This window comes from Canis lupus, chromosome 2, assembly GCF_048164855.1.
Source record: "Canis lupus baileyi chromosome 2, mCanLup2.hap1, whole genome shotgun sequence".
Lineage (NCBI taxonomy): Eukaryota > Metazoa > Chordata > Mammalia > Carnivora > Canidae > Canis > Canis lupus.
In genome coordinates, this window is record NC_132839.1 from 60,215,126 (window position 1) to 60,227,574 (window position 12,449).

Below are 12,449 nucleotides of genomic sequence, written 5' to 3' on the forward strand. Positions count from 1 at the left end.
ACCCATTGGATGCTCAAAAAAACCCAGCTCTAATTATTTCATTTCCCTGTGTATGCCTCATCTCTCAGCTCCTCTCCCTTTCTCCTTCTCTCTCAGTACCTCTATCTCCATGTGTGTGTTGGGGCACCTTCCCACACATACAAGTGGGGTCCCCGCTTGTCACTGAGGAGCATAGTTCTTCACAGCCCTCCACTAAAGCATCCCACACACAGGCCATCATTTAGGAAGCCCACTTCCTACTGTTGGACATCCAGGCTATTTTCACTTTTCTTAATTATAAATATGTGCAACCATTTCACCTTTGAAATGTATTGAGACACAAACAACATGGTTAGAGAATCTTAAAAATCTCCTAGGTGGCTCAGCAGTTGAGCGTTTGCCTTCGGCTCAGGGTGTGATCCCAGGGTCCTGGGATTAAGTCCCACATCGGGCTCCCTGCAGGGAGCCTGTTCTCTCTCTGCCTGTGTCTCTGCCTCTCTCTGTGTGTCTCTCATGAATAAATAAATAAAATATTTTTTATAAAATCTTCCATCCTGCATTTGGATACCATCATCAATCATGGACCGTAGGCCTCAGGGCCATTCAGCCTTAGGTACCATTAACATTACAGTTAACTCCCCATCCCCATTACCCTAGTCCCCAGGACCGCTCTGGACAGGGCCCCAGGGCAGCTAGTGGAGGCGCCATGAGCACCAGGCCCCAGCACCTCAGGAGGCCATGACTTTGTGAGGATGACAGCCAAGCTGACTCCCTTCCCACATTTTCTGTGTCACTCTATTGGCTTTTTCATAGGAGGTTGGCAGGCTCCACAATCTAGGACCACGTTCAAAGATTATATACCCCAAGCTGAGCAGATTTGGCAGTGGCCAACACCACTGTTTATTCTTTATCTGATCATGCTCTTCTAGGCCATGGGAGTGTGTTCATATGACTTCTCCATTTATACCCAAGGATGCTTCTGAATTCTAGAGCATCACATGCCTTTCAAGCACAAGTGAGGTCATTCCAAAATTTACTTTTGCAAGCCTGGATGAATTCTGTGTCATCAACCCTTGATCAGGAGATGTCTTCTCATTCTCCTGCTGGAGGTGGGCTAGTCCGCCTTGTGGGCTGGGCTGAGGGTCTGAGGAGTGTAGCTGCTCCACATGTTATGTAAAGTGTAAAGCATGATATGGGGGGAGACAGCATGGAGGGCAGGGGGAAGCCAGTGGATAGGACAGCCAGTCAGGATGGGGTGCCACCCAGGGGGCCTTTGTACCTGACCCAGGTAAGGCCCCCACATCCATTTCTTTGCTGGTTCCACTGGGAATCCCAGCTGCCTCTGTCTGCTCCCTTCATCTCACACCAGGTTGGTGGGTACCCTCATGTGCCCCAGAGTGGCATCCGATATGTGAGCCTCAGTACCCACATGCTGGCCTCCTGCACAGCAGACAGGCAGTGGTGGATTCAGGCAGCCACATCATTTGCTCTCCACTCCCCCCTGGACACCACCCAGCTGGCGTCTGGGCCATGCTCCGGGCTTGTGCATCAGCTTCCAGCTAATGGCCTTTAGCAGCATTGGCTCATTTCCTAATCTGGAAAATGGGAATCATTCCTGCCTCCCAGGATTGCTTCAAGGATTCTATGAGGCCAGGGAATAACAAGCACCATCTGGTATCAGCATTTAACAAAGTCTCCTTGCAGCTTCATGGTGCCAGCCCTGCCTCTTCTGAGGCATCATGCTTCTTTGCCTCCTACAAGCACAGAAGATAGTTGTTACTTTTTTTAGGTTCCCAGCAGCTAAACCCTCTTAGTCTGGAAATCCTCTGCCTTATGAATCTGAGCTCACCTCCCACTAGAGGAATGGAGTAGAAGATGCCCCCCTTGCAGCTAGGGCACATGTATGTGACTTGGGCCCTACCCACCCAATGCACCTGCCTAGGACTTTGGCTGGGAAGCCAGTGAGGTGACAAAACAGGGACAGGGCTGGAGGCACCATATGGGGGCCAGGGGAGGGTCCCCAGTAGCGGAGGCAGCCATGGAAAACACTGTGGACTTAGTGGTCCCTTCCCTTTGCAGCCTCAGAGATGTAAAAGTCTTGGAGCACAGTTCTGGAGGGTAAATGTATTTTCAAAGAACCAGCAAATGTGGCAGCAGCCCCTCAGGGACCCATAACGTGGTTCGCCTGCGGGTCAGAATTTCAGGACCAGGGACAGCGGCCGCCTTAGGCCCATGGCGCCCTCTCGTGGCCGTCATGAGAAAGAGCGGGGCAAGACAGGAGCTTTCCCAGCTCCTCAGCCCCATCCCTGAAAAGTTGCAGAAACCAGGAGGGAAGGGGGAAGAAATGGGAGGACAGGAATGGCAAAGGTCCTAAACATGGAAGGGCACGGTCACTCCCAATGTGTCCAATGGATCACTTCACCTGAAAACCTTGGCGGGGGAGGAGAGGGCTCAGATTTAGGTTTATGGAAACTATTACTCACACTCAACATTGGGATCACTCAGATTCAACAATTACCACAATTCTGCTGCCCTGGCTTCATTCCTCCCTCTTCCCTCAGGCTCATTTTCTTTTTCTGGAGAATTTAAATTACAACCACCACCTTCTCTTCAGCAGGCTTATTTCTTACACAATCACAGAGCCATCATCGTGCCAGGAACACAATCATTCCTTGGATCATCCAGTAGAGCCCCTGATCTAATCTTTCTGGCACTCTGCAGCCCCTCCCCATTTTACCTCAGCCATGCCTGCGCCCCTGATGCAACCTTGTATGTGTACCCATCCTTTCCTGCAAGGTTCTCAGTGGTCTTGGAATGAATAAATATTTGCAGCTCCTCCTGGTGGCAGTGGCAAGGCTCAGCTGGGCACCGCAGTAGCCTCCAAAGTCCTCTCCTGCTTTCCACCTTGACCCCCAAAGGCACGCTCCACAGAGCATGAAGGGAGATCTTGTATCACCGCTGACCCCTCTCCAGCTAAATCCCTGCCCTCACCCCTCGCTCTCTGCTCCAGCCACACTGACCTCCTCACTGCTCCAGAATACGCCAAGCTCATTTCACTCCCAGGCTTATACCTGTTGTGACCTCTGCCTGGGACTCCCTTCCTTGCATCCTTCTTATTATTGAGATCCTAGCTAAAAGGTCACCTCCTCCAAGAGGCCTTGGATGACCACCCTCCATCTGGAGCTGCCTGTCTCTGGATCCTCCTCCTCATTTTATACTGTTCTTATATTTGACACCATTGGAAACCATCTGATTTATATAAAGAACTTATCAAACTCAACACCCAAACAACAAACAATCCAGTCAAGAAATGGGCAGAAAACATGAACATACATTTCTCTAGTGAAGACCTACACATAGCCAATAAGCACATGAAAAAATGTTCCATATCACTGGGCATCAGGGAAAAGAAAATCAAAACCACCATGAGATACCACCTCACACCAATGAGAATGGCTAAAATGAGCAAGACAGGAAACAACAAATGTTGGCAACAATGTGGAAAAGGGGAAACCTTCTTACATTGTTGGTGGGAACACAAGCTGGTGCGACCACTCTGAAAAACAGTGTGGAAGTTCCTCAAGAAGTGAACGATAGAGCTATCCTATGACCCAGCAATTGCACTACTGGGTATTTACCCCAAAGATACAAAAGTAGTGAAACAATGGGACACCTGCACCCCAATGTTCACAGCAGCAATCTCGCCTCTGCTTGCTGGACAGTCTCTTATGACAGCAAACATGGGCTAAGGAGACCCGACCCTAAGAAAAGCAGGGACTTGGGAGCTCTGCCCCTGCGGGCCAGGTGGCCTTGGGCAAGCTGCTTCCCCTCCCTGGGCCTCTGTTCCTGCTCCGTGCAATGGGAGCCAGAGCGCAGGGGCAGCAGGCCGTGGTGAGGACTCAGTGGGATGGTGTTTGAAAGCCCTTGGACACGCAGGGCGCCATGGCGCGGCTGTCACATCAGGTGATATAGGCCACCCCTCTGCACAGGCTGTGTCCATTGTGTCCTCCGTACTTCGGGTCGCCTGCCTTGGAGGCCACCCAGGAGAAAGGAAGATAGGAGAGTGCAGAAGCTCCCATCATGGCCACTCCCCACCTGCAGCAACGCTGCCCTGCTGTGCAGAGGAAAGGTGAGGTCCTGAGGCGGTGAGTGATTCGCCTCAGGACACAGGCTAGGCAGGGGAGGGGCCTGGGTGGGCCAGTCCAGCCCACTTGCCACCCCTGCTCCTCCCATACAGAGCCCCATCGGAGGCTCAACAGCAGAGAGGCCGAGGCCCCCTAGTCAGCAGCTCAGGAGCCAGCCCTCCTCAAGAGGCCTGTTAGGGGAGGGGGACATGGCCCCCTCAACCAGGCCCTCAGGTGCAGCGCTGTTCATGGGGCTGTCACCGGCGGGGACCTGACTCAGAGGGATGGGCAGAGGCCGGGATGGAGCCACCTGCGTGGATCGCCACCAGCTCTGGCCCCACAGAGAGGTGGGCTCTCCATGTCTGTCCCCTGAGGCTCAGAGAGGTCGGCACAGACCACAGCACAGCACATCCCCACTCAGCGTGAGGGCTCCCTTGTGACCCCCCCCCCCCAAGACCATGGGCTTCAGAACAACCGTTTCTAAGCCCAGCAGAGGCCACACTGCGGGGTGATGGCACCAACACCTGGCTGGGCTCTCTCCATCCTACTTCTAGCCCGCAAAGTAGGTCTAGGTGGACAACCAGCCAACTCCTCAGCACCCGGGCCTCTTGGCCACCCCACCCAGCTCCCTGGATCACTCTGTTTTTCTGTCCCGTAGCCCGTGACCCTTCCATCTTCCTTCCTGTACTTGGAGGCACAGTTCCTTCACCCCCTTGTCCAGGTAAGCCTCTGCAATTTCCAGGAGCCCTCAAATAACTGGAGCAGTCCCCCGTGGGCAGCACCCACCAAGGCCAAGGCCTGACTTCCACCGCAAGGGCATCCTGAAGCAGCACATCTCCTGTTCAATGGCCTCCCAACCCAGAGCCTGGCACAGAAGCAGGAAAAGGGTTTATTAAGGGATAAAAATCTAAAAATACGTCCAAGGAGCAGCCAGCCCTAGAGCCCAGAGAGGGAAGACCTGCTGTTTGTTACTGAGTACACGTGTTGACTCAGACACAGACGGTCACTTTACTTTCCAGATGACTTAACAAAACCTCCAATAGACCAAAACATCTCCATTTCACAGGTCAGAACCCTGAGGCTGTTAGGCAGCAGGGGTTGTGCCCATGCCCTGATCAAGGTGGAGTGAATTGATTCTATGAGGTGACAGGTGGGGTTGGGAGGTGTACTGGACTGAACTTCATACCTTGCACACTGGAGACCACCCAGGTCCTCCAGGGAACAGGGGTCACGACCATGTCATACAATCACCTTCAGGGAGAAAGGCAGAGCTCCTCCTCATTCAGGTTTGAATCCTGCAGCAGCCCTACAAAGCCTCATGGCAGGCCAAGCTGTGGGTGAGGACGATGTGAACCACACACACATAATAGGGTCTAACAGAGTGAATGCTATGACGCAAGGGTGGGAGGCCATGAAGGGGTCTCTGAGAGCCTTTCAGCAAGACAGAGAGGGAAAGAGGTGCTTCCCAGGCAGGGAACAGCATGGACAAAGGGCCTGGGGCGGGAAAGGCTGGAGGTGCTTGGAGAATGTGGCCAGGCAGCGCTGGTGGAGGGGGGAAGCTGGCTCACTGCAGCTGGATGAACCACAGCAGCCAGAACACGGCAGAGGGAACGGGTCATGAGGATGGGGAGCAGTGGGGCCCAACAGCAGCTGCCGGAAGGAATGGAGTCCAGGGGGTGGGGGCTGAGGCCTCAGATTTGTCCAGGATACTGGGCTGGTGACTTGATATTTTCACCCAGGCCGCCTCCAGCTCCTTTGTGGGAAGAGGCAGGAAACCCAGTAGAGAACAAACAGTCTCTGGGATTAGGGATTCGGTAACTTTCTGAGGTCGTTGCTAAGTGGGCAGCTGGACTCATCAGGAGAGAGAGGCAGCAGCAGGATGTGACTCTGGGCAGTGGGGGAGTCTGGTCCTGGACTCACTGGGCAGCCTCTGGGGGACACTTGTCTGCCTGTGGAGATGGCTTAAGGGGGGAACGAGCTTGCACCCCTCAGTTACAGAGGAGGAAACTGAGGCCCAGAGAGGGTTGGTGACTTGCCTGAGGGCACCAGGAATGACCCCCACCGCCCACTCCTGAAGCCCCTCAGCCCAGGCTCATTCACTCCTTTCAAGGAGCAGGTCTGGGCACTGCCGTGTGCCAGCCTGGAGACAGCTATGAGAAACAGGTGCGGCTGCATCCTGGGAGCCCCCAGCCACAGGGGGGAGGTGGGCAGGCAGGTGCCCAGGACCAGCCAGGGGGCCGGGGGCAGCTCCTTTCAGCTTCTGGTCTCAACATCTGCTCCCCTCATCTCAGCCCAGGCAGGCCCCGAGGGCGCACCCTGGACCCCCTCCCCTGTCACCCCATGGCTGCACTGAGCTGCCTCCCTCAACACCCTGAGGGCCTGCACCGTGCCCCCTCGGGAAGCCGTCCCTGATCCCTGGTTCAGGCTGGCACGTCCTCCCGCCCACATCGTGTGTCATGATCTGGAACGTCATTTCTGTCCCGAGAACAGCAGGATCTCAGCAGAGGTGGGAGGGTCATGAGGCCCTCTCAGGCCCAGCCGGCACTGGGTGTCCAGCACCTACAGGGCACCCGGGGTCCTCCATGTGACCAGCAGAGGGAGAAGCAGAGGAAGAGCCCTGGGCAGATGCCTGCAGGGGGTGGCGGGGCCCAGGGACACGATGTCACTCTGCAGTTTGCTCCTGGAGCCTTGGGGCCAAGAGTCCGGGAGCCTCCCCAAGGGCTGGTGTGACGGCGGCCCCCTCCCCAGGAGAGCCTGCGGGCCTATGCTGCCAACGTCTATACCACGGTGGTGGAGCAGCTGATGCTCCAGAAGCAGCGCAGGTTCATCGCGGTGGAGCAGGAGTACTTCCGGCTGTGGTGGGATGGCATCGCCTCCTACAGGCAGAAACGCCAGGACCCCCGCCTGCAGGGGCCTCCTGGGGGTGGTGGGGAGCCAGGGGCTGTGTGGCTTGAAGCTCAGGCCCAGACACACTGGGCGGTTCTCAGGCTTGTTACCTCAGGTTTGGGCTCAGACCCTGCCCCCAGGACAGGTTGGGGGTTTTTTTGTTTGTTTTCTTTTGTTTTGTTTTTTATAAATGTATTTTTTATTGGTGTTCAATTTGCCAACATATAGAATAACACCCAGTGCTCATCCCATCAAGTGCCCCCCTCAGTGCCCGTCACCCAGTCACCCCACCCCCCGCCCACCTCCCCTTCTCCCACCCCTAGTTCGTTTCCCAGAGTTAGGAGTCTTTATGTTCTGTCTCCCTTTCTGATATTTCCCACACATTTTTTCTCCATTCCCCTTTATTCCCTGTCACTATTTTTTATATTCCCCAAGTGAATGAGACCATATAATGTTTGTCCTTCTCTGATTGACTTATTTCACTCAGCATAATACCCTCCAGCTCCATCCACGTCGAAGCAAATGGGGGGTATTTGTCGTTTCTAATGGCTGAGGAAGATTCCATTGTATACATAGACCACATCTTCTTTACCCGTTCATCTTTCGATGGACACCGAGGCTCCTTCCACAGTCTGGCTATTGTGGACACCTGCACCCCGATGTTTATAGCAGCAATGTCCACAATAGACAGGTTGGGTTTTAATCAGCCTCGTGGTGATTGGTGTAAAGTGTCAGCCTGGCAAGCCAACCGAGCACTCAGCTGGTGCTGAATGGGGTTACTTCTGACCGCAGCACTCCGGAGGGGCCCTAACCCCACCTCCTGCGTCACCGACCCCACCGACCCCTGGCCCCACGGGCCCGCAGCTGGCTGCCCTCCCAGGTGCCACAGTCCCTGAGTTAGTGGGCTGCAGGAGGTATCACAGGCTGCAGGAGGCATCACAGGCTGCAGGGTCACAGAGGCCTCACCCCATAGGGAGGCAGCCTGGGACCCGGCTCCGCCTGAGGCAGGGGTGCACGCTGTGAGCTGGGGGGCCCGCCCGCGTAAATGGGAGTGACCTCCCCCTCTTCGGAGTGGACAGGCCAGATGATGCAGGACGGGAACACCTGGGAGGACGCTGTGGACCTGGTCCCCTCCCTGCCATTCACCTTCCTTCAGAGCAGTCACCGATCGTGAACGTCAGGGAGGCTAGAGACGTGCCCAGGGTAGTAAAGCTGAGAAGGCAAAGCAGAGAGTCAGTCCCCCCAATCAAACTGGGGGCTCTTCACCCTGCAGCCTGTGGAATCCCGAGGAGGAGCCTCGCAATCATGGGCGCCGGCTCTGCTTCTCACACTGGATTAGCTACACTGTTGCATCCGTGTCAAATGTCCTATGTGGAGCCTTACACTATGTTACACTATGGTTATAAGCACCCTCTCCTGACAAGCACAGTGAAGGACCTGGGCGCAAGGCTGCTATGTCTAACTGGTAATTTCAAATGGTTTAGAGAAAACCCTCCCAGGTTACAAGGAGATGGGGGAGCGCTACGGCAAACAGGTGAAGAAGGTTCACAGTGAACGAATCTGCGGAAGGGCTCAGATTACCCGGGAGCCACTTGCATACTCCTTGCAAGTCTTTCAGAAATTTCAAATTATTTCCACAGCGAAAAGGTAACAGATGTAGATACAGACATGAAGACACAGAAAAAGATAGACAAGGAGGTAGAAACAGAGGTAGAGAAAAAGGTAGACATGGATGTAGAGACAGAAGTAGAGACAGAGGTGGACACAACAGAGATCAAGTACAGCCAAGGGCCAGGTGCTGGCGCGGGGGGTGGGAGGCAGTGCTGACCTGCTGCTCTTGCAGAATGAAGGCACGGCAGGACTTTGATGGAGGACACCATGAGACGCCGGAGGCATGTCCCCACAGATCCAGCCCTACTGTGGGGTTCTATCCTGGCTTCGTTCTCTCTGCTTGCCACCAAGGTCCGCCATCTCCTGGCCACGAGACACCTGGAGTTTGTCATCGGGGGCCAGGTCATGCATGATGAGACCGTGGCCCACTTTGATGACCAGATCCTACAGCTCACAGGTGAGGTCCCCCTTCCCCATCCCCCGGGTCTCCTGGGGCCTCCAATCAGACTGGGACTGGGTTTCTGAGCCCAGGTCTGAGCCCCGTCTTCCCCTCTGAGCAGGACCCTGAGGCCAGTAGAAACAGGCATTGGCGAGTGGCGTCCTCCTGCCAGTGCTGCTGAGTGCAGGGCTGTGGACGTGGACTGGAGACCACATGGCCTGGCGCTGTCCTGCCTCTGCCCATTCCCAACCCTGTGACCCAGGCAAGGGACGTCACCTCCCTGGGCCTCTGTTTCCTCATGACTTAAATGAGTGTGAGTGTGATGGCACTGCCTACCTCCCAGGGTAGTTGTGAGGATCAAATTCGGACAATTCATTAGAGCACTGGGAGTGGAGCCTGTGGTTCCCAGAAAATGAGTAGTGAGGTTAGATGCCATTGCTGCCTTCCCCACCCGTACGTACAGGGCCACAGCTCCAGCACGGCCACCTTCAAGCCTTCTCTACAAGCACTGCCACCACACCCTGAGTACCTCCATCACATCACCAGCTCCACTGCCACTACCTGCATCACCACGCCAGCACCGTTCACACCGACAGCGACAACCCCCTGATCCCACGTGTTCCCCTGACGATATCACCATCATCACTTCACCACCAGCTCTGTGACCGCACAGCCCCATCCACACTCCGGGAAACCACGCCACCGCCCCTGCTATGACCATCCCCCCTCTGGGACTTTGACGGCTACAATCATTGCCCCTGCCCCTTGCTTTGAGGCACCTCTTGGCCACCACAGGCCCCCTCTCGTGCCCGTGCCCGCAGGGCCTGAGCGTCACCCGCCCGCCCTCCCGACCTCCTGCCTCCGGCTGCCTCCCACACCACCTTACTCTGGACCTGACATCTCTCTGCGGGGAGTGGCACCTGCCCGCAGCACCCGGGCGACCAGGAAATGCTGAGTGTGGCCGCAGCCCCGGGGATGGCAGCCGTCACCCGCCTCGCTGAGCCGCCAGCTCCGCAGCGGGATCCTCACCGGGCGGGTCCCCCAGGCAGTCCCTGGTGCGAGAGAGCCCGGCCAGGGCCTCCGGGCTGCGATGCCACCTGCAGCAGCACAGGGAGGCGAAGGCCCGACCGGAGCGAAAGACACATCTGAAACAACCCGGGTTTTCCCGCCTCAGCACCTCCTCCTCGACCCCTACCGCGGCGGTCACCTCTCTGCTGCAGTGCATGCTGGGGGATGTAGTCCAAAGCTCCTGCTCCTCTCTCATTGGCCAGGATGTGATCATGTGACCAAGGCGGCCCTCCAGGGGTGCGGAGGAATTCAGTCCCTTGCTGGGGTCACAGCGCGCGGTCAGCGGGGAGGCAGGGGCCGTGGGCGGCGGGGCCGTGGGCGGCGGGGCCGAGCCGAGCGGCTCTACACCTGCCGAAGCTCGGGGGCGGCTGCACCTGATACCCCTAGAAACGGAAGACCGTTCCATGAACAGTTAGCACTTTTGTTCCCTAATCTGCTCTTCATTTGGAGTCAGGATGCTTGTGCCGGAGGGCCCGGGACCCTGAGCAGCAGCGACTTGACAGGTCTCCACCTAAGCACGTCCCATTTACTACACTGGCTGGGATCGGTTTGGAGTCTGGGCAGCTGCTTCATGTTTCCCTGAGTCTCCTGCGCCTCCCCTCCAGGTCCCAAAGGGGGGCCACAGCTCCAGGCATCACATTGCCATATATCCCCACTCAAGGCAAGAAAAGAGACGAAGGGTCTTCGTCCTGACTCCCTCTTTTTAATGCAGGTGGGAAATCTTTCCCAAAAGCAGACCAGGCTTAACACGCCCATCTTTTTGGCTCCACCCGTGGTCCATGCCCCCCTCGAGATTCCAGACAGGCTGAGAATGCAAGTATCTGGCAGAAGGGAATAAGCTTGTATTGAGCAGCTGAGTCCATGACAATCCATCCCTTGGGGTGCAGTAGGCACCCCCTGAACAAAATAAGGATTCTGTGAGTGGACGGGAAGGGGCCACTGAACAGGCATCGTCAGGCGTGGCCTGCTCTGGCTCCCTGTCTGTGGAGAGGGCTGTTCCTCAAGCTGCCTGCCCTCAATGTGGTGATGCTATTGACCGTTCCCTCATAATCCCAGGCCCCACAATCCCCAGGTCTTCCCTCCCACTGCTGCTCCTTCCTGGTCTCCTCTGCTTCCTACACACCCACCCTCTGCCTCCTTCCCTGCTGACCCAGGCCACCAGTAGCTCCACACCAGGTCTATGCCCCCTGGCTAGTCCTCATACCCTCCTGCGTGAATCAACCCGGACTTCCTAGCCACCCACACCTGCCAGCAGGCACCCCTCCTGACTTGGCCTGGCCTCTGGTCTGATCATGACTCTTTCCCACAACCTGGGGTCCTGTGGGCCAGAGCCAGCATCCCCAAGCCTGGGAGTGAGTAGTGAGAGGCAGCGTGACATTCTCTTACTCCAGGAGACCTGGTTTCTCTCCTTCAAATGCAGACTGGAGCCCAGGCCCTGGGTTTGCTGACATAGCCCCATAGGTGGGAGGCCTGGGGAACAAAAATAAATGGCACTAGTCTGGAATTTCTTTCCCCTGCAGCACTCAACCTGACATCAGACTCATGGGGTGGCTCTACAGTCGTGAATGAGTACATGGAACATCGGGTGATCCTGCTGTGGCACCCTCTGTGTTAGGCCCTCTTGCAGCACACCCCAGGATGGCACTCCAGCCCCCTGGAAAGGCAGGGGCCCTGAGTGAGCAGGTGGGGAGGGACCACCCTCCTGTCACCAGCAAGGCAGGGCTCTCTTTGCAGAAGGACACGGCTTCCTGTACGAAACCTTTGGGATCCGGCCAAGGTTCTTCCCTCTGTGTGCAGGGCCCGTTACTAAGCCCCTGCTGTAGCGAGTATCGTGTCTTGGGTAATAACGCTCTGGGACAAATGCTGGCTGCGGCTCGCAGCGGTAGACAAGGGTACAGGTGGGCTCTAGCTGGGCAAGAGGAGAACATGGTCCTGAGCCCCACCTCATGCCACGCTGTGCGCAGAGTTCACTTCCCATGTCAGCTCATTTCTGCCGCTGCTGACTCTGTGAGCTGCTTGGGGCCCTCCCCATTCCTCCCATGCAGAAACCGAGTCCCGGGGGACTCAGGGAACATGTGCATCGTCCCAGAGCCAGTGCTTAATAGAACCAGGATTTCCCCCTGCTTTGTAACCCTGAGCAGGTCCCAGTCATGAGAGCAATGAAGAAACAGACCAGAGGATTAGTGAGAGGTGAGCAGCTCCTGTGCCAGGAGGTCGTCAAGCAGAGCCAGAATGAGCTTCGCTGGCAGGCCTTGGTAGAGAGGGTCCTTCCCCGGGGCAGGCGGCGGGGGTGGCGGGCAGTGAGCAAGCGGGCTGGCTCCCACTAGAGGGCAATTTCCACA

General features: G+C 56.4%; 1 protein-coding gene across 1 annotated transcript in view; it reads left to right on the plus strand.

Moving 5' to 3' along the window:
* The first annotated feature begins 3,921 nt into the window (after window positions 1-3,921).
* Window positions 3,922-12,449, plus strand: part of LOC140609546 (epididymis-specific alpha-mannosidase-like) — a 30,708-nt gene continuing 22,180 nt past the window's right edge. The window contains 6 exon segments of the mRNA XM_072784769.1: window positions 3,922-3,942; window positions 4,081-4,108; window positions 6,220-6,306; window positions 6,832-6,996; window positions 8,950-9,057; window positions 11,842-11,884. Of these exon segments, the coding sequence (XP_072640870.1) occupies window positions 3,922-3,942; window positions 4,081-4,108; window positions 6,220-6,306; window positions 6,832-6,996; window positions 8,950-9,057; window positions 11,842-11,884 (452 nt within the window).